The following is an 18,878-nucleotide window of genomic DNA, read 5'->3' on the forward strand; positions in this document are numbered from 1 at the left end:
ATTTCTGTATGTATGAATGTTACTGTGGGGGGGGCACGATTTTGTTCACCCTCGTGTGCTTTTTGTCGAAAATTTCTGAAATTTTGTAGGGAGGTTTGTTTATTAGGCGGATTGATGCTATTAAATTTTGGTGGTTAAAAGTCGACGGGGTGGAGAGATAATGAGGATCGTGTGTATCTCCATTAGGGTAGGACTTAATAACGATTTTACTCGTTATTAGCATTTACAATTTATTATAGAACTCATCCCTGCCTCAAAATTAAGGTTTTTGCCATTTTATAATAATTAAAAATATAAAAAGCTTTTAAACAAAATATGATAACAGATGGTGCCACCAAAGTTTAAATGTTGCCGGGAAATTGAGCAACTCGTTGTTGGTTTATTTATACACAATTGCTGTTAGGATTTTATGAAATCCTAACAGCAATTGTGACGACAAAAATGACGTTTACAACTAAGAGATCAGCAAACATCTTATTTGGAAGAAGGACTCCACGTTCATCATTTGCCAAAATAATTATAGAAACAAATTATTTAGGAATAATTATAATTAAAAATGATATATCTAAAATCACATTTAAATTTGTAAATGAATGTTATTCTATTCTTATATGATAGGAAAATCTAATTTTATGGAGAACAACATTAAGATATTAAAATAAATGTTTGGTTTGTCCAGTAGATTTAATATTTTAACAAATGAATTCATTATAAACTAATGATATTTTAAGATTATTACTCTAAAATGTCTGTATACAAAAATTAATAGATATTTAATTTAATTTAATTGCTGGTAAATTACTTGATAGTGTTATTATTTACTATTTCGATTTAATTATTAATCTAATAGAAAAATTATCTAGGAGCCGAGAGAATCTTATTTATTTATTTTTGTTATCATTTTTTGAGAAATAAATAAATTTTTAACGAATTGTCTCATTCCTAAAATTTTCCAGAATAGCTTCATTTACTAATTATGAAAATTTTCAAGCAAACGGATTCATCCAAAAATTACATTTTCCTCGAATAATATAAATAATATTCTAAGCTTTGAAGTATTTGATTTAAATCTTGTTTACTAGAATCTCGAAAGCTCCTTTATATTCTATTTTCTGTGCTAGAACTTCAGTTTCCGTTTTGTATTAAATCTAGCTCCTCAATTCGACTTCTATCTACTATAGGTCGTTTCCTATGTACTATACAATAAATTCGACTGCTGCTGTGAAGAAGTTCATTCCCTTCCTTTTATGGCTATGAAAATTTCTCTTTGTAAAATACTCGTAAGAAACTGATATATCACTGCCAGATTTTATATACTGTCTTCTTATATTCTTATTTTTAAAACGGGTGCATATTTAAAATTGATTGTAGACCTATATACTTGCATCTGTATATAAATTTTCCTTTTAATGTGTATTTTCCCCCTAATTAGTTGATTTGAATATTTTAAATAAGTAAACTATAAGTAGACGACAATAATTAAAGTATATATTTTAGTAAATAATAACAATATCAACAAGTACACTTCACTTGCTCAAGAAATAAAACAGATGTGGAGGAAGGATATGGTATTTATTGTACCTGTTGGCCTATCTTCTACCGGTCTATCTTCTACCTTCTACTGGTGTTATACCACATACACTATACAAAAGTCTAGAAACATTAAACCTTAATAAGAACATATACATAGCACTACAGAAAGTTGCGATATTAAACACATTACATTGTGAGGAAGTTTCTAAACGTTGACACATACACCAATATTACAGCTTAACACTATAGTTGTCGAATCTTTAACGTAATTTTGCATTTTTTCTTTTTATGCTTCTGTCAACGGATCGAGGTAAATAAAAACTAACAGCATTATCCTTTTTCATAGAGATTTAAAATTGGTTTCTGATATGACTTTTCGGCAAGCTAGATCTCGAAAACGATACGGAATTTAAGCACATTTATGAGAATTTTAAGCGTATTTCTGACCTAGAATCTATTCCTAAAATATTAGTACGGAGTTTCTTTACATTCTGTATATATTTATACACACAAGGATGCAACTAGCGAGACAGAGAGGCAAGTATCCCGGCTACCAAGTAAGGGGGCACCGAGAAGAAAGGGTGTGTCAGGGAAAAGGTAGCGCGAACTGACTCATTCTTGTCCTCGACGTCCCAAATTTCCGGAACAAGAGAGGGGCACCAGTATTTTAGTTTGCCCCGGGTGACAGGGAGACGAGTTGAGCTCTGATATATATATTATATAGAATTGTATATAATAGATAAAATTTAATAGACGTTATATTTATTTCATATTCTGTAATAACGTTTTTACATCTTCACACAAAGATCGATTTAATAAACTTTTATATTTCTCTTCAAATTTTAAATTGAAAAACGTACGCATTTCAGACAGAGATATTCGTCAACCAGTTTTTAATGTAAATTATAATTGAATATTAAGAGCTATATCGATAAATATACGGTGATTTTTTTAAAAACACTAATTAAAATAAATTCTTATTATTCAAACTAATACTTTTTAAAAATCCAATATTATTTGTTAACGTTATTTTCGACATATTTTTATAATGCAGTATGAACATCTTGTGGTTGTCATTAATTTAAAAAACATAATAAATAAATTCAAAGTAAAAAAAATAAAACGATAAGAAGTTTAATATAATTTTATATGTTCTGCTATGGTAACGCTCTAGATATTAAAAATAAAACAAAGATAAAATAATGTTTTGCTTCTCTTAATAATTTAAACAGTTTGCAATATGGCGAGAGTAAAATCTCTAATAGTTTTGGGATCGTTGTAGAGTGATAATAACTTGGAATTGTTGTACATTACTTTCGAGTTTAGCTAGGATACTCGTGACACACAATCACATCCGAATTTGTTGTCATGTCGACATTACTCCTATAGAAAGTCACCTTGGATCCAAATGACAAAGTGAAATTGACAGTGAAATAAGTTCTCGACAAACGTAATAAAATACAAGTTAAGAGTGAAACAAATTGTAGACCAGATGATGATTTGAAATTTGTTGATATGTTGATGTTATGAAAATTTTTTTTCAGATAATATTCATTCCTAAACTTTATTTCAAAAAATTTCTTACAAAAATCATATTTTTTTTTTTAAATTCTTATTTAAAATTTTGTTTATGTCTTTGAAAATTATATTTTAAAAATGATTTTAAAAAGTCTTGATTCTAAACAACAAATTCGAACTTATCTATGAAGGTGGATGCGGTCAAGCGTTAGCATACCGCTCAGGGGATCCGAGATCGAATCTGGGAAAGTCGAAAACCTTAGAAACTTTTCGGTAGGTGGTCCGTCCCGAATAGCTCGAACCCCTTTCCTTATTATCCGGCCCCCATTATGGACCTGGCTGAACCCATAATGGGTCTTTCCCTTTTAGTTTCTACAGGGCGAAAACAGTAAAAATTTATCTATGTTAGAAAATATTATTAAATGTGCAATATAAATTTTAATTCTTATTTTAAATTATTAAGAATATTTTTATTAAATTTAATAATTGTAAAAAATTTAACAACTGTAGTGTTAAAAAAAACCAAAGAATTAAATATGTACTCTACTAACATTGAAACGTAGAGACATTATTTAAATTTATAAACGTGAAGAAAGACATAAACAAAATTCTGATAAGGAAAAGAATATTTATAAATATGGTATTAAAAAAAATAAATAAATATTCCATCAAAACTTTTAACTTAATTTATTGTAATGAAATAATTTCGAAATAAATATTTTATTTGCCAATACATTTTTTTCATCAAAATGACTCCGTTAGAAATAAAACAAATAAACAAAACTGATAAGAAACTACGTTATAAACAGCAAATAATCCTTAAAAATATTCTTAAGATTCTATTTAAATTGCTTACGATTATTTCTGCTTTGTTTAATTAATAAATTTTATCTTAAATGATAGACTCTGTATGCATATTTACATTGAGAAAACCCATTTTCTCAATGTAAATATGAAACCGATTATCTAGAGATATTCGGTTTTTTTTATGATATCTGAAATCAGTTCAGAAAGGCTTTATATACAATCTCGATTAAGTTGCCCCCTTTGACTTGGTGTCGTTTATTTACTTCCGGTGTCTATACTTCGATCAATTTGGCCGTCTGTTCGCGCCCTTAACTATTGAATGGACCCTAAAAGACACCTGGTGCTCACGTGACTATTCCCGTCTTACCCTCGACGAGAATTGAACTTCCCCTGTTTTTGTTAGAAGTTATACTTTACTTTCTTTAGCGTAGGGGTGTGTGTAGCGCCTACGAGAACAATATTAGTAAATCTTGGAAGAGACACAAAGACTAGTTTTCCACAACGCAGGTAACTTTTATATTAATAATCCATAAAAGTATTTAATTTTTGTAATGAAATGAATATAATTTGACTGTCAAATGTTATATCAAATAACTGTTTTGCCGGATATTTCACTCTTAAAATAAAGGAAATAATTAAGGAACATTTCCTTTTAAACCATAAATAGTAATAATTTAGTTTTTAAAAGTGGAATTTATGAACGAAAAAAATGAATTGGCATTTTAATTAATTAAAATCTCAATTTTATAATAAACAAATTACAGTTACAAACTCTAATTGTAATTAACTTTAACGTTAGAATTTTATATTAATATCATGTAAATTAATAGTAAAATCTCACCGGAGTCGTTGAACAACTTGTAAATATCGATGTATAATATTAAATGATACGCGAGTACGTGTCTGTATTAATAATTCCACTTCGAAATTAACGATCTATTCATGTTTAGAAATATTTTTGTCACAGTATATAAAGATGACGAGTCACTGTTTAGAGAATAGGCACTAAGGACGTAAGTAGCCATGTTGTTCGCTTAATACATTTCTGTAGCGATATTTTATAAATCGTTTAATGTTTTATATTAAAAAATTTGCATAATAAACACAAATTTATTACTATTAGTTTTATCGTTAATTAAAATTTTTTTAATGTGTTAAACATCTCTACTTTTTGTCTGTCTTCATAAAGAATTACACAGATCTATTTTAGCTTGTATCTATTGTATTTTTTTAGAAGTAAAAGTATTAAAATATTCGTTTTTCCGCTAGAAAAAAGTTTTATTACTTTCTTAAAGTTGAAAAAACAAAAATAAAATAAACTATATTCCCTAGAATTAGTCATTGTGAATAAAAATCACGTCTCGTTGTATTGGATCTTGCAGTTGCTTAATGCGTGTTCTTCGAATTCCTTTCAAACGTAAACGCAAGTTTTAAAATGAGGTTTTGTTTTACTTGTGTTTTCAGCTTTAACGGGAGAATTTTTTTTTCTTTTTAATACTCCCTATTAAAAAAGAATTCAAATTTTGCTAAAAATTGAGAGAATAGAATGTGAACTAGTGTTAAGATAATATGAATTGTATATTTAATAGTATCGATTCGAAAATCAAAATTGTAAATTCTATCAATAAATCGGAAGAATTTATTACAAGAATGAGGGGAGATTCTTAGAGTTTGGGCGAAATCGAATTTGCAGCAGTAGATCGATAAATGGGGAAGAGATGGAAGAAAGGTTGTCGTAAAGGCAAAAACATTTTGATAAATTTGTTTGCAACACAGGCAGGGCCTGAGTCACGAGTTGAATTTCGTATACAGATCGTGAACTTTTTATTTATTTTATTTCTCGTTGATTTACTCCAATTTCTTCTCAATATTGAGTCCATAAAATATTTTAATACTAAATAATAGTTATTCGTATTTATTATTATAAAATTTTACGAAATTTTATAAACGAAAATTTTAATATTGAAAAAAAATAATTAAATCATTAGACTAATTATTAAAACTAATATTAGATAATCATATAATTTAGAGTTAATAATAATATAAATATTTGTAAGTCCATATAGTATCAATATGGAATAATTGGATTGTTTATATTAAATTAAAATTATGCAAGTCATAGTCTTCGTTCATCCCTTTCCCTCAGATGTCTGATCTTGACATGCTAGCTCAAAACAAGGGTTATCTCCTCATTTAACTATAACTTTTTAAAAAATCTTTCTAACCAATTCGTCTACTCTTCTAACCACATGTCCAAACCACTAAAGTCTATTTTTCACAAGCTTCTCCCTAATCTCCATCACTAATAAGTTAATTTGTACTCATTTTTAATCCTATCATCTAAGGAAACTAATTCTACATATAAATCTGAGGATTTTCATTTCTTCTATATGCATTTTTTTTAATCTGAGATTTCTTTATTTTCCACATTCAAATACATACAGCATTGTAGTCCTAACAACAGTCTTATAAAACTTTCCTTTTTAATCTAACTGGTATTCCTCCATATATCACCCCACTTGGATTCTGCCACTTTTGTCATTCTACATCTATTTCTTAACGCTTCAAAAACCTCTGCTTGTTTTCAATCGTAGTCTTTGGTTTCTATTTGTTAACACTTACCCTGCTAGTCCAGTTGTTTAAAATGCACATTCATTTAGAAGCTTATTAGAGTATTTCATTTATCTACTCTTCACAGTTTTTCCTTTCACTAATATCTTATCCTCTTCTTTTCAGTAAACTCATCTCTTCTGTATCTTTACGTTTTCTTTTCCCAAGCCTTGCTATTCTTTACACGACCTTTATACCTTAGAACAGTGGTTCTTAACCAGTGTTCCGTGAACCTACCTCGAGTATTCTACGAAAGAAAAGATTTTAAAGTTTTTATTCAAATTTATTCCCATTGCTATATTCGTAGACAATTCCATGTTTTTATTTTATTCAATATATTAAAGTTTATTAGTTTATTGCTTCATTGTTTCCTGAGAATAGTAAACATGGAATTGCTTATCAATTTTTGAATATATTGATGATAATGCTCCATGTAATAAAAGGTATATAAATGGTGTTCCGTTGCCTGAAATGTTGAGAACCACTGCCTTAGAAACTAATTTCCTATATTTTATCTAATTATATATATATATTGTACTAGCTACTTTTTCTTCGTCTTTTTCTGTTTTATACTCTAAATTACTGCTGCTGTTTTTATTCGGCTCGAATTTTTGACAGAACTGTTTCTTCTTTCTAATTTCCTCCTGAACTTCCTCATTCTACCACAATGTTTCCTTATCTACTCTATTTACTCTTATTTTTATGATACCCAAAATAATTTCTATATTTCCTAACCTTTTGAAACAACAGTATTTCATTATCAATGCCCCGATGGCCGAATAGATAAAACAGTGGTTTTATCTATTCTATTTTACCAGTGTTCAGTGGTTTAGTTGGTCGCGGGTTTGCACCTCGCCAACGATCTGACGCGTTTTTTTTTCGGGTTTTCTTCTGCATGACGTGCACTCTCCCATTTTGCCATCGTGTCAGCAGTTTTATTCACGGAATAAATACTATTCGATCCTACTTGTATACTTTCCGCCAACCTACACACATAATAGAAGCGACCTCCATCACGAGACTTGGACTGATCCGATCTTACAGATTGATCCATCTGAAACGAAAAATATATGCACCCCTGGTCCCGTTCCTCACCACCTCGTCTCCATTGTGAATCTGGCCAAACCCACGATGGGTATGGAAAAGTCCTGTTAGTGCTCAGTGTGGAGAGTCAAAAAATTTTTCCAAATCATATTCACGATACTTCTATAAATGAACTTGTAAACTATATAATGGGTTATCAATCAATCAATACTTTATTTGACGTAGGAATTAAAATTAAAGTAAATAATATCCGACAAATGGAACCGGAAGTGGTCCGGATTTCTAGATTTTCCGGTTTTTTCCTGTACACAGGCTAAATATATACTTTAAAACAAAATAAACAATGAAAAGTAATAAACAAAACTGTTTTTAATACATAGTATGCCAGCAGTCACACTAGAAGACATAATGATGCGAACTACGACTATACTACAAAACTCAAGACTATCGAGAAATTCGGTATTATTGAAAACCCGCATCCGGATAGTTGGTCCCATACTGTATTTATATACAGTGGACTTGCAGAGAATCTTGTAGCAATCGTTTGTAGGAAGACAGCCCATACTAAAAAAATTCTGGTGTAAATACTGAAAATTTTTACAAGATAAAAGGGGATGCAGAGTCGAGTACGGTTTTGACACGCCTCACATGTAGCTGGATATAAAAAAAGTTATTTTTTAATGTAAATTTAGTCTCACTTGAAGCATTGTATAGTTTCATAACGTAACTTAAAGTGTAATTAGTATTGTCGAGACTTGGATGAATATATCTAGTGGAAAGTCGAAGCGTTAATTTTCTCTTGATCTTGCTGCATAGTGTTGCATCCACCATAAATTGACATGTGGTATTAGGTGTGCATTAGACAATATACACACATTAAATCCGGACAATATCATTGAATACAAACTGCTGAACCAGTCGCTATTTCTACAATTGACTTTTTGAATTATCCGAATCTTCGAAACTTTGAAGTTCTAGCCAATGTTCGTGATAAATTTCCGAGTAATCTAAATAAATTTCGTCTGGTTTATTTTACTGGATTTTTAAGTAAAGAATTAGTATATAGTCTATTATATTTTAACCCTAAGTAAATTATAAAGTATTAAACTTTCTGTTAACGAATATTAATTATTTCTATACAAATTGAAATGAAAGTGACTCGTGTATTTCTGTTTTTGACACTGATTTTCTTTTCAACCAGAATGTTCTAGTTGGAAATAAAACGAAAAGAAAGTTTAGTAAGAAACAAATTAACTTTTTTAAAAATAAAAGTAGAATCTTTTCGTCTGATTTTAGTAATATGGAAAACCCAGCTTTATGGGAGAATATCAATTCATCGAATATCAAAGATCATTTTAAAACAAGTTGAGTGATTTCAAAAATAACCTTTTTATACGTAAATACTGTATACTGGGGATGCAAAAATAGGCGTACAACCATAAATCTGAGAAATACAGATGTTTAGTGTTCATTATTATTGGGATTCAATTTGAAAAAACTGTAGACCTATAAATTCACACTGTTGTCCATCTGTCTATCTGTCCTTAACCTCGAGAACAGAGTTAGATAGATGAAAGACGAGACCAGATATGGTAAGCCCGATTAATTATATACAAACTTCTGGCAAAAACCGGAAGTTACGTTATTTCAATTCAAAAATTTTTACCTGAAAGATGTTAAATAGATGATCTGTTGTTAAAGGTAAAGTATAATGTACAGGGGCAAGTCATTAATAATTATCTTTTATTATATTGTATTGTATTTATTAAATTCCATATTTGGTATTTAATTTATGCATAAAAATAAGTGAATAAATGTTTTTTATTCCGTATTTTCTTCATGTTTTTTTTTCATAACAATTGTATACCTACTTTTGTATCCCCTGTATTTATTTTAATCTTTTTTGAAAGAAAAGCGTATAACTCTTTATTTTTTTTAATGCATTTATTTGCTCTTATTTCAATTTATAAGACTAATCTCTTTGCCTAATTAAGAATGTCAAATTAGCCAATATTTTAATGAAGTCAGAGTCGCATTTTCGTTCTACTCTAATGAAACTAATTGAAAGTCTCTAACCGTATTGAAATATAAATTCATTAAAAATATTCAACATTCAAGCATTGAATAGAAAATAACTTATTCTTACACTCGCATCCATCTATCAACTTTTAAAAATATCGATAAACGATTCTGTTAGCTACAGGAGTTAGAAAAATGGAAAAACTTTCTCGAAAGCAAAGATTTGAAGAAAACCATTTATTTCTATTCTTATCTTTGTTTATGCTTTGTGATAAAATTGATATTTTCGTATTTATATTATAAAAAAAAAAAATGATTTTTATTCAATTTTATAGCGTAAATTGATTTGAGATGTTAACATCTCCAATATTCATCATTGAAAATTTGTATTATTCATAAGAAGATTGATCTTGGATTATTTTTCTTGTTTGTATCTGTAATTTTGAAGAGTGTTTTTGGTTTTTTTATGATTATAATGTAATGTGGATGCAATTCTTTTGTAAAAAATTATGATTTTCTAATTTAAAAGTAAGTTTTTTTTAATTTAGAAAACCATAATTAATGTTATTTTCCTCATTTCAACGTTATCTTAATACACAATCTATAAATAAAAGTTAAATGTACGTAGTGTACAACTTAGGAAATTCTAATATTGTTATAAGTAATACTATCTAAAAAGAGTGATATTAGATTCATTTAAACATTAATTTGTTAACTTATATACTTTATAATTTAATGTAAATTTCGTCATTTTTTAAAAACTCATTAGATCTAAACAATTACTCTAAGAAAAATCTAAAACTTCTTGTTAATTTACATATCTTTAAATTAAAAATGGCAAAAAAGAAAATGATCTTGCTGCTTAAAAAATAGCACGTCGTGTATTCTAAATTAAATTATAGGCTGAGAGCACTTTTTTTTTAGTCGAAAAATATGAAAAATTGTAACTCAAAAGTAGCAATATATATTTAAAATTATTCTAAATTTCTTTATTTGAAATTCTTGCTGCATTTTTTCCTGCTTTTAAATACTGTATTGAAAAATTTATCGATTTTCTCTTTCGGTTTTTAGCAAGTTTAGTTTTAGTTAAAAGTTCGAATATTTTCATATAAACGTGACATGTTGCATTACTTTATAAATTTAATGCATATTTTATAATGGATTTCTTCAATGCTACAACTAGAATATCGGTAAAAGCATAAATTAAACAATGAGAAAAGGAGAAATTAAAGCTTATTCACTCAAAATATGCTAATATTTAATCAAAATTCATTTAAAAATATGGACTAATTTGATATTATTCTAATGTCATTTCTAATATAGCTAAACTTTTTCTAGTGTATTTTAATTCGAAGAGATAAATATCGCTAAGAAAGCTTTGGAGCTTTAGGTGTTGCATTAATTACAGTAAGCTCACTGTGGAAAAATTTTAACACAAACAACGATTTAATGTCACAGTTTACTCGGCACGCATATTTTAAAATCGTTTTTCCACAAATTATAATTACTAATCTAGCTTTATAGTTATGTTCTCTGATTATAATGTCAAGTATATAAGCGTGAGGGACATTTCAGTAGGAATCTGACAAGCACAGTAATGAGAAACCCTAAAAAAAATTTAGAATACCTTCCATTATTCAAACAAAAGAAATCTGCGAAGAGAAATTTACATAGTATATACAATTTTTTGATATCTCATTTTGTTTGTATCTGTGTTGTGATAAAAATAGTAAATTGTTCTTTTGCTAGTGGCAGTGTGTAAAATATTGCCGTCATTCTTAATATCGAAAAATATAATAAAAGTGTTTAATATTTAAATTGTAAATCCTTTTAGAATGTGATGGGAATCGACTTCATTTATAATAACCATTTTAAGGAACAATGGAATAATTTTTATACTAAGGAATACTCAAATATAAAATTGTAATATAAACTAATTTGAGATGAAATCATTTTAGATTAAATCAAAGACGAAAACCTTATTTAACAAATTACATATTGTTTTAAATAATATATTATTTATCATAAATTACATACCTTATATATGAGAGAGTAAATATTTAATTTGTACAGTTAATAGTGTAAGATTTAACTTAAATTAATTTACGTAGTAAAAAAAATAAATAATTTAACTTGAAGACCTGATGACAAGGCTATAAAGGCATTAGCCTGCCACTCTGGGGAGCCCAGGAGCGAATCCGGTTGGTAAATCCCAAGAATTTTTCATAGCCTTCACCACCCGGTTGTCTCCATCGTAGGTTTGGACAAATTCTTGGCATTTTTTCCCCTCCTACTTTGGGCATTAAGATAGGGAGAGTTAAATTTAAATTGATGTGCTTTTACGTATAAAGACATTAGTATAAGAGGTTTTCAATCAAAAATTAATTTAAACAAACCACATCAGTAATTTGTATAAATAAAAAAGCTTTTAATATTTAAAATCGTATCAAGATAAACAAATCTTAATACCCTTTCTCTAAGTTTGTTTCCTCTTACATATAATGACACTACGTATGTTAAACCTTTGTATTGATGGCCGAGGCGATCAAGGCCTTGACATCCCGCTCGGGGTAACTCGAAAAAATACCCCAGAAATTCTTCATGAGCGATTCGTCCCAGATGTGTCGGCCCTCACCACTCGGTCGTCTCCATTTGGGCCTAGCCGAATCCACGATATAACTACCCTGGGTTCGGCCAGGCCAAAATGGAGACGGCCGAGCAAGCACTTTTAGTTGCTACAAGATGGAAAGAACAAAAAAATCTTTACATTAGTATAGCGAATACGGGAGTATATTCAGGAGTTTGTTATAACAAATTTTAATAATCGAATTAAATCAATATTTTTTTTCAGATGTTTTTGAGTGCGTGACGAATAAGTAAATTATTTATTTACTTCTTATTTCAGCATCGGTATGTGACCTTTTTTTCTTCTTTTTTTTGTTACAAATTCAATTTAAGTAAAATTTTTTATTTTTTGAAAAATCCATTCTAGTCTAAATTTAATCATATGTAAATTTATGAGAAACTGTTATAAAGCAATGGTTTGCACAACAATATTGAGACAAATAGTACAGCTGCATCGTAATTATTTACAGAATTAAGCATACTTACATACATATTAAATACATATAACCTAAATTTTTTTGATTTTTCCTTCTCTCTCCGAGAATTTTTAGTATAATAACTGGAAAAACTTCATTTCCTAACAGAACTAAAATAATTTATAATTCAATTATAAACTTTCATTTAAATAATTGAATTCTAGTCATTGTTCACTTAACGAAAAAAATTGATAGCAAGCAATCAATAAACCAACATTTAATAAAGTTTTTAACAATTAAATTTCAAAATTTATTGTTTATTTTGACGTTACTGAAACGAAAACTACTTCATATTATCAATTTTTTATTAAAAGTAAATCGTAGTGTTTCAACGTAGTTGTGCTATTGGATAATATATTTTTATTTATTTATTTATCCTTGATTTAAATTTATATGTCTTAAATGTTTTTATTTAGTAGTTTCTAATCACCTTTGTTATTAAAGTTGTTCTAGATATTTTTTTTTCCTATTATAATTGATTATTAAAAGATTTTAATAACGCAGATTTAAACATTTTATTTTCTTTTAGTAAGTTGTAATAAGTATAACTATTGAAAACAAAATTTATGTATAAAATTGATGGAAAATGCTGATCGTAATATTGTTTTTTTTTTTATAAGTTTAAAGGAAAACATTTTATTTTATCTATAAAAATTGTTTGGAATAATTTCGTGAACGTGTTATTTTTATTTTCAGATGCTATCTTTGAATTGATCTCGCTTCTCCTTCTTTCATCATGGCTTTTATTCTGGGATTTTTACTGTTTCTTGTATGTCAAAATATAGGTAATAGTTTTTGATAAGAGAAATTTTTTTCAACTTACACATTGAAAGAAACTTTGATAAAGGAAAAAAAATCTCATTTCCTTTTTGTTTTCAGTTTTTGCAAAGGTTTTGAATGCAACAGAAACGAAAAAGGATCAAAATGCTACAAATATTTGTACTGATCAGGTAAATATTTAACTGTTAAAATACTTTCACGACTCAAAATTTTTAATATATATATAAATAAATGTTTCTATTAGGAAATACTCAATAATAACTGTAGCTTTTTTTCCGAAAAAGGTAAGATTAATTATTAAATTATTTAATTATTGTAAGTGTAAATTGTAACGTATATATAAATAATTTCATTTTATAGAAGCATCGTTTGAAAACGAAACAGGTTCCGGCGATATCTTAAGCAATACAGCTCAAGTTTTAAATTTCACTGAAGTTTCTCGACTGGATAACTTTACCGTCGAAGAAGAATTAATATTGTTAATTGCAAATTCTTCGGAGGTACCAAAAGATGAAATAAATAGAAATGTGACTGATATTATATCTAACAATACGAGTTTTCGAACTCAGGAAACATATAATCGAAGTGGGGAGGGTACAACAACCCATTTTAATTTTTCACTTCCGGAACAAGAAACCAACCATTCGCATACCAATGTCTCTACTCTTCGAAGGAATGTGTTGGTGCTGAAATCAAATTGTTCCGTTGAAAATTCCGATGAATTCACATCGCGTTATCTCACAAAAGTCGGCTGTATCTTGTACATAAACGTAAATTACATTTCAGAAAATGGTTCCGAAGCGATGATTGCCAAATTAATCCAAGAATTAAAACCGCTATCGATTAGAAGTGGAGAATTCGATATAGTCGAAAGTTATGAAGCCGAAAAAATTCCCGTTAATGAAGATGAAATTCCTGCCAGCTTCTTGGACCGAGAGACATTAGCTTATTTAGCTGTGGCCTGTTCTTTTGCCACGGTGCTCTTGATAGCCTGCATAATCTTTGGTTTGAGGTGCGCGAAAAAGAAAAAGCCAGTCTTTGATATATCGACGTTCGACGTGAAATTATCGGATTACACTCTGACAAGAATACCTAGAGCTAGTTTGTCGTCTACGGAATATTTACACGATCCCAAATTATTAGAGAAGACCAAATATTCTATTCCCAGAGAAAATTGTGAATCTTCCAAATGTTCCACTGGAGAACCTTCGATGAATGACGGTCTACAAGATAGATTTCCATCTACGAGAGAATTTAAAACTTTTAAATCGGGCAGAGTAGTGGAATTATCTGGAAATCATAGCGACGACAATATAAATTTTAATGCCGCTTATGAAAATCCCACTTTTCAAAGATATTTTTAAACGGAAATATTTACAAGAAGTACATAGCAAAAGTAAATTTTAAAATCTGTTAACATTTATTATATATAATAAATGAATTTTAGAATATTCTTTTTTTATATTTCAGAATTCTTATCTTTTAATTTAGAAAATAAGTTTAGGCTTTACTTACGAATCGATTATCGGATGACAAAAAAATACCCCCAATGATGTATTATGATCGATATCATATTGATTAATAGAACTGTAAGAGATAGGATCCGGTTACAAAATGTTTTTCGTTTACATCAAGAGATGTCGCCTTTAACTTGTTCAGTAAAGTAGTGACTTCCATGAGAAAATTTAATATAATCCACGCAACTATAAAGAAAAAAAAACAAATTTAAGTTTTAATATATTACAGCTATCCTCGGAATTAGTTTTTTTAAGTAAATTGATGACATTACGGGCCATAATTAAATTTGTCAGCTCAGAATTATGTATAATTATGTCGACGTTAATTAACAGTAATTTTAAATCGAACTTTGCACAAAAAAAACGTGAAAACTTGTTGAAAATTACATGCCTGTAATCCCATCTACGAATGCGATAGCATCAGATTGTGATTACTATTGCTTGATAAATGGAATAATAAGAGAGCATTGTTCAAATTCTTCATTCGTTCCAGCAATTTAAACGCCCACGAATATTTAATAAGAATTCGTAATTTGTGGAATCAATATAGGTGAATTAATTGTGGAATTTCTTTTTTTAAAAAAAAAATTGGCATTCGTTCAAAATAATAACCTACGTGAAAGAATTAATGGCGCCTAATTTCCTATTCTGAACTATAAAGCTTTTTAAACTGCTATCTATAGCAGTTTAGAAAGAGAAAAATATTCTTTAAAATAGGGGGAAATTTTATTATTTCAAATATTTCTTTTTCGTAATAATTACTAGGAAATATTAATAAATCGTTTAAGTAATCATACACTAGAATATACGAATTGTATGGGTTTATTCTAAAAATTTCCTTAGTGGACTATACAGAGATAAAAACTAGATAATTCATTACATTATTAATCTGATATAATACATATTTTATATATAGTTTAAGGTAATTCTCATTATTAAATTATTTGAACATAAAATTGTTATACGAAGTAACTGAGATACTATAAAGAGAAAACAAATGGTTAAATCGAACTATTTTAAATTCTATTTTAACCATTACTAAATGTTTTTTTTTTTTTTTTTTAAATTTTCCAAATCATTCTCATTATGTAACAATTTAAAAATAAGCTGATGCTTATTTTTTACATATTTTCCTAATTTCATTTACTGCAGAGGGAAAGTTTTTATATCGAGTAATTTGAATATATTTGCTATAAGAAATAAGAAAAGTTTAGTGGAATATATATATATATATAAAAAAAAACTTTTTATTACTGATTTCTATTTTGAATTTATATGTGAGTTATATCTTTTTTTTAATCTATCAAGATGAAATTGCGAACATTTAAGAGTTCAACGACCTTCGGCTAGGGTTTTGCGAGAAAATCTTGAAAGTGTTATAGAAGCAAATTTTATTTATGAACCACTTGTGAAAAGAAACGTATACTTAATTTTATATAATTTGTTTAGCGCTTAAGGAACTTGTGGTTTAATATTCTAGAGAAGTTTCGCTTCTTTTGATGAATGCCGTAATATTCGGATATGGCCATCTCTGATGCCAATCTGGCAAGGGAAACGAAAGTTTAATTAAACTTAAAAACTTTGAAGTCTTAAAACTTTTAAATGCGAGGAAAGCAACTACTTTAAGTAACAAACACCATCCATCTTTTATATAGGGGGAAATCAGAATATTCATTAACTGTTCACCAAACTGAAGGTGTATTTTTAACAGGCTGAGTCTTTTTTTTTTTTCGTTTGCGTATTTTTATTAAAAGTTTCTAACACATTTAAAAATTAAATAAGATGAACAGATACGGACAATGTGTTTTTAATTATGTATACTGTACGTGGGCGTCTACAAACGGGGACAAGCGGGGTACTTTACTGTCCCTGGAAATCGGGTAAAAAATTTCGCAAATTATAATTTTAAAAGTGATTGAGATATGTAACCTTACGGCTATAGGGTGCTTTGGCTGTCTTTGTGTTCTATAATGTACTTGTAGGAAAAAAACGCAAAGTTAAATAATTAAACGAGCAATTATTTATTGTGGCATCGTCATAATGATGGGCTGCAATTTATAACCATATTTTTAATTTATTTAAAATATATGCTCTCCATCTCAAATTAGTACTATCTTATCCCTGTAAATCATACTTTTCCTGCTACCAATAGTCATGGCTGTTATCTATATAACTCATTTTAGGAGAAAAGTTTTGAATTGAAATCATATGACTTCTGGTCTATACCGGATGTTCGTATATAGTTAATTGAGGCTTCCTGTCCCTAAACTTTCCATATCTGGTCTCGACGTTCATCTAACTCTCTTCTCGAGATTAAGGAATGACAGACGGACAGATGACAATGGAAATTTATAGGTCTACAATTTTTTTCAGATTGCATCCCAATAAAAATGTATTGATGTAATTATGTCTCCAAACTTTGCCCTAGAAAATTTTTCTGCATACGCCTATACAGATAGATTACAGAAATACAATATGAATTGTTGTTACACTGTTTCTGTTTGAGCTTTCATTACGAATTATTTCGACGATCATCTGTTATTATTTTGACACTACGAAAAATACAATTGTAAATGCTTACAATTATAACTATATTGAAAAATTTAGAGATGATAGCTTCTACAATCGAACCAAGTACAGGTAATAAGTTTCCAATTTAGAGGCTGTCAGTAAATTACGTTCATATTTTTCTTGAAATTTTTATTCCTCTTCCTCATTGTCCCAGTTTGTCCAAGTTTTCGTAACCTCCGCCCTTCTTCCAAAAAAACTCAACCCTTCCCAAAATGATTAAAAATTGCAGCCCGGCAAACTGTATAAAATTTAATCATATTTTAAATTTAAAATATATGCTCTCCATTTCAAATTAGTGTTGGCTTGCCCCTGTAAATCATACTTTTCCTTTAACAATAGAGTCGTGCCGGTCATCTATTAATTGCTTTAGAGGGAAAGATTTGAATTGAAAAACCCTGACTATCGGTTTGCATCGGAAGTTCATATATAGTTAGTTGGGGCCTCCTTTCCCTAAAGTTTTCACATCTGGTCTCGTCTTTCATCTATCTGACTCTGTTCTAGAGATTAAGGAAAGACGGACAGACAGACGGACGACAGTGGAAATTGATAGATCTACAATTTTTTTTCAAATTGCAGCTCAATAATACAAATTGTCATTCTGCTTGTTTTTGTTAATCACATTTGAATGGTCCCAAATATACTGAAATTCGTATAAAATTGATTATTATTTAACCTTATAAACTTAAAATATCAATCTAATGAATAAAAAAGTTGAAATTAGACCGATAATCTTAGACTCAGGAAGTATTCTTGTTTTTTTTGGGCAATAGTAATTCCAATATGACTTGTAGATAAACATCAATAAACTTGCCTATTATTGTTATATACAGGTAGTGCGTTTATTGGTGTTACATTGAACATTGTTATACCGTGCCAATAACAAGCGTGTCGATTGTTGGGGCTCGAAAATATTTTAATATACTAGTTACGGCTATCGTAAGTCGGGGAATGACTTTCTATCTGAAAAGTATGTATCCTATACATCCCAACACGCTGCAAGTAACTTATAATATTTTCTCAGGAAATCCCACCGGAAGTTATTATCATTGTTAAAATAATATGTATTATTATATATTTTATATAAGTTACATATTTTAATAACGGAAGTTTCTAAAACGAAGTGAAGTAAAATATCAAGTACTTCAGTATCGAGATACAAAAATTGCGTATCAAATAACGTCATTTTTGCCATATTTTTTATACAGTCCACGAGTTTAAATTTTACATAGATATTTCCGTGTTTGTCGTTACTTATAAATAAATTTTTGTTTTTTATTTTAAAAAATTATTTAATCATTTAACTTCAAAATATTCTGTTTTCTTTGAATGAATTTTACTATGAGTTAATAATGTAAGAGTTATCCTAACACAAATCTTA

The 18,878-nt window shown here is 28.6% G+C and overlaps 1 protein-coding gene across 4 annotated transcripts; it reads left to right on the forward strand.

Moving 5' to 3' along the window:
* The first annotated feature begins 4,125 nt into the window (after positions 1-4,125).
* On the forward strand, positions 4,126-14,919 carry LOC111635467. 4 transcript variants are annotated; one of them, XM_023380428.1, is made up of 6 exons: positions 4,126-4,365; positions 12,383-12,441; positions 13,329-13,417; positions 13,512-13,582; positions 13,657-13,696; positions 13,773-14,918. In XM_023380428.1, the coding sequence occupies exons 3-6, from the start codon at positions 13,369-13,371 to the stop codon at positions 14,774-14,776; spliced, it is 1,164 nt and encodes a 387-aa protein (XP_023236196.1). In that variant the 5' UTR covers positions 4,126-4,365; positions 12,383-12,441; positions 13,329-13,368; the 3' UTR covers positions 14,777-14,918. The 4 variants fall into 4 exon arrangements, with proteins under 4 accessions (XP_023236196.1, XP_023236195.1, XP_023236197.1 ...); XM_023380429.1 differs by lacking the exon at positions 4,126-4,365 and adding an exon at positions 4,738-4,871; XM_023380427.1 differs by lacking the exon at positions 12,383-12,441 and having other exon boundaries at positions 13,773-14,917.
* The last annotated feature ends 3,959 nt before the right edge of the window (positions 14,920-18,878 follow it).

This window comes from Centruroides sculpturatus, unplaced genomic scaffold (genome assembly GCF_000671375.1).
Source record: "Centruroides sculpturatus isolate CEXI.00-Female unplaced genomic scaffold, Cexi_2.0 scaffold368, whole genome shotgun sequence".
NCBI lineage: Eukaryota > Metazoa > Arthropoda > Arachnida > Scorpiones > Buthidae > Centruroides > Centruroides sculpturatus.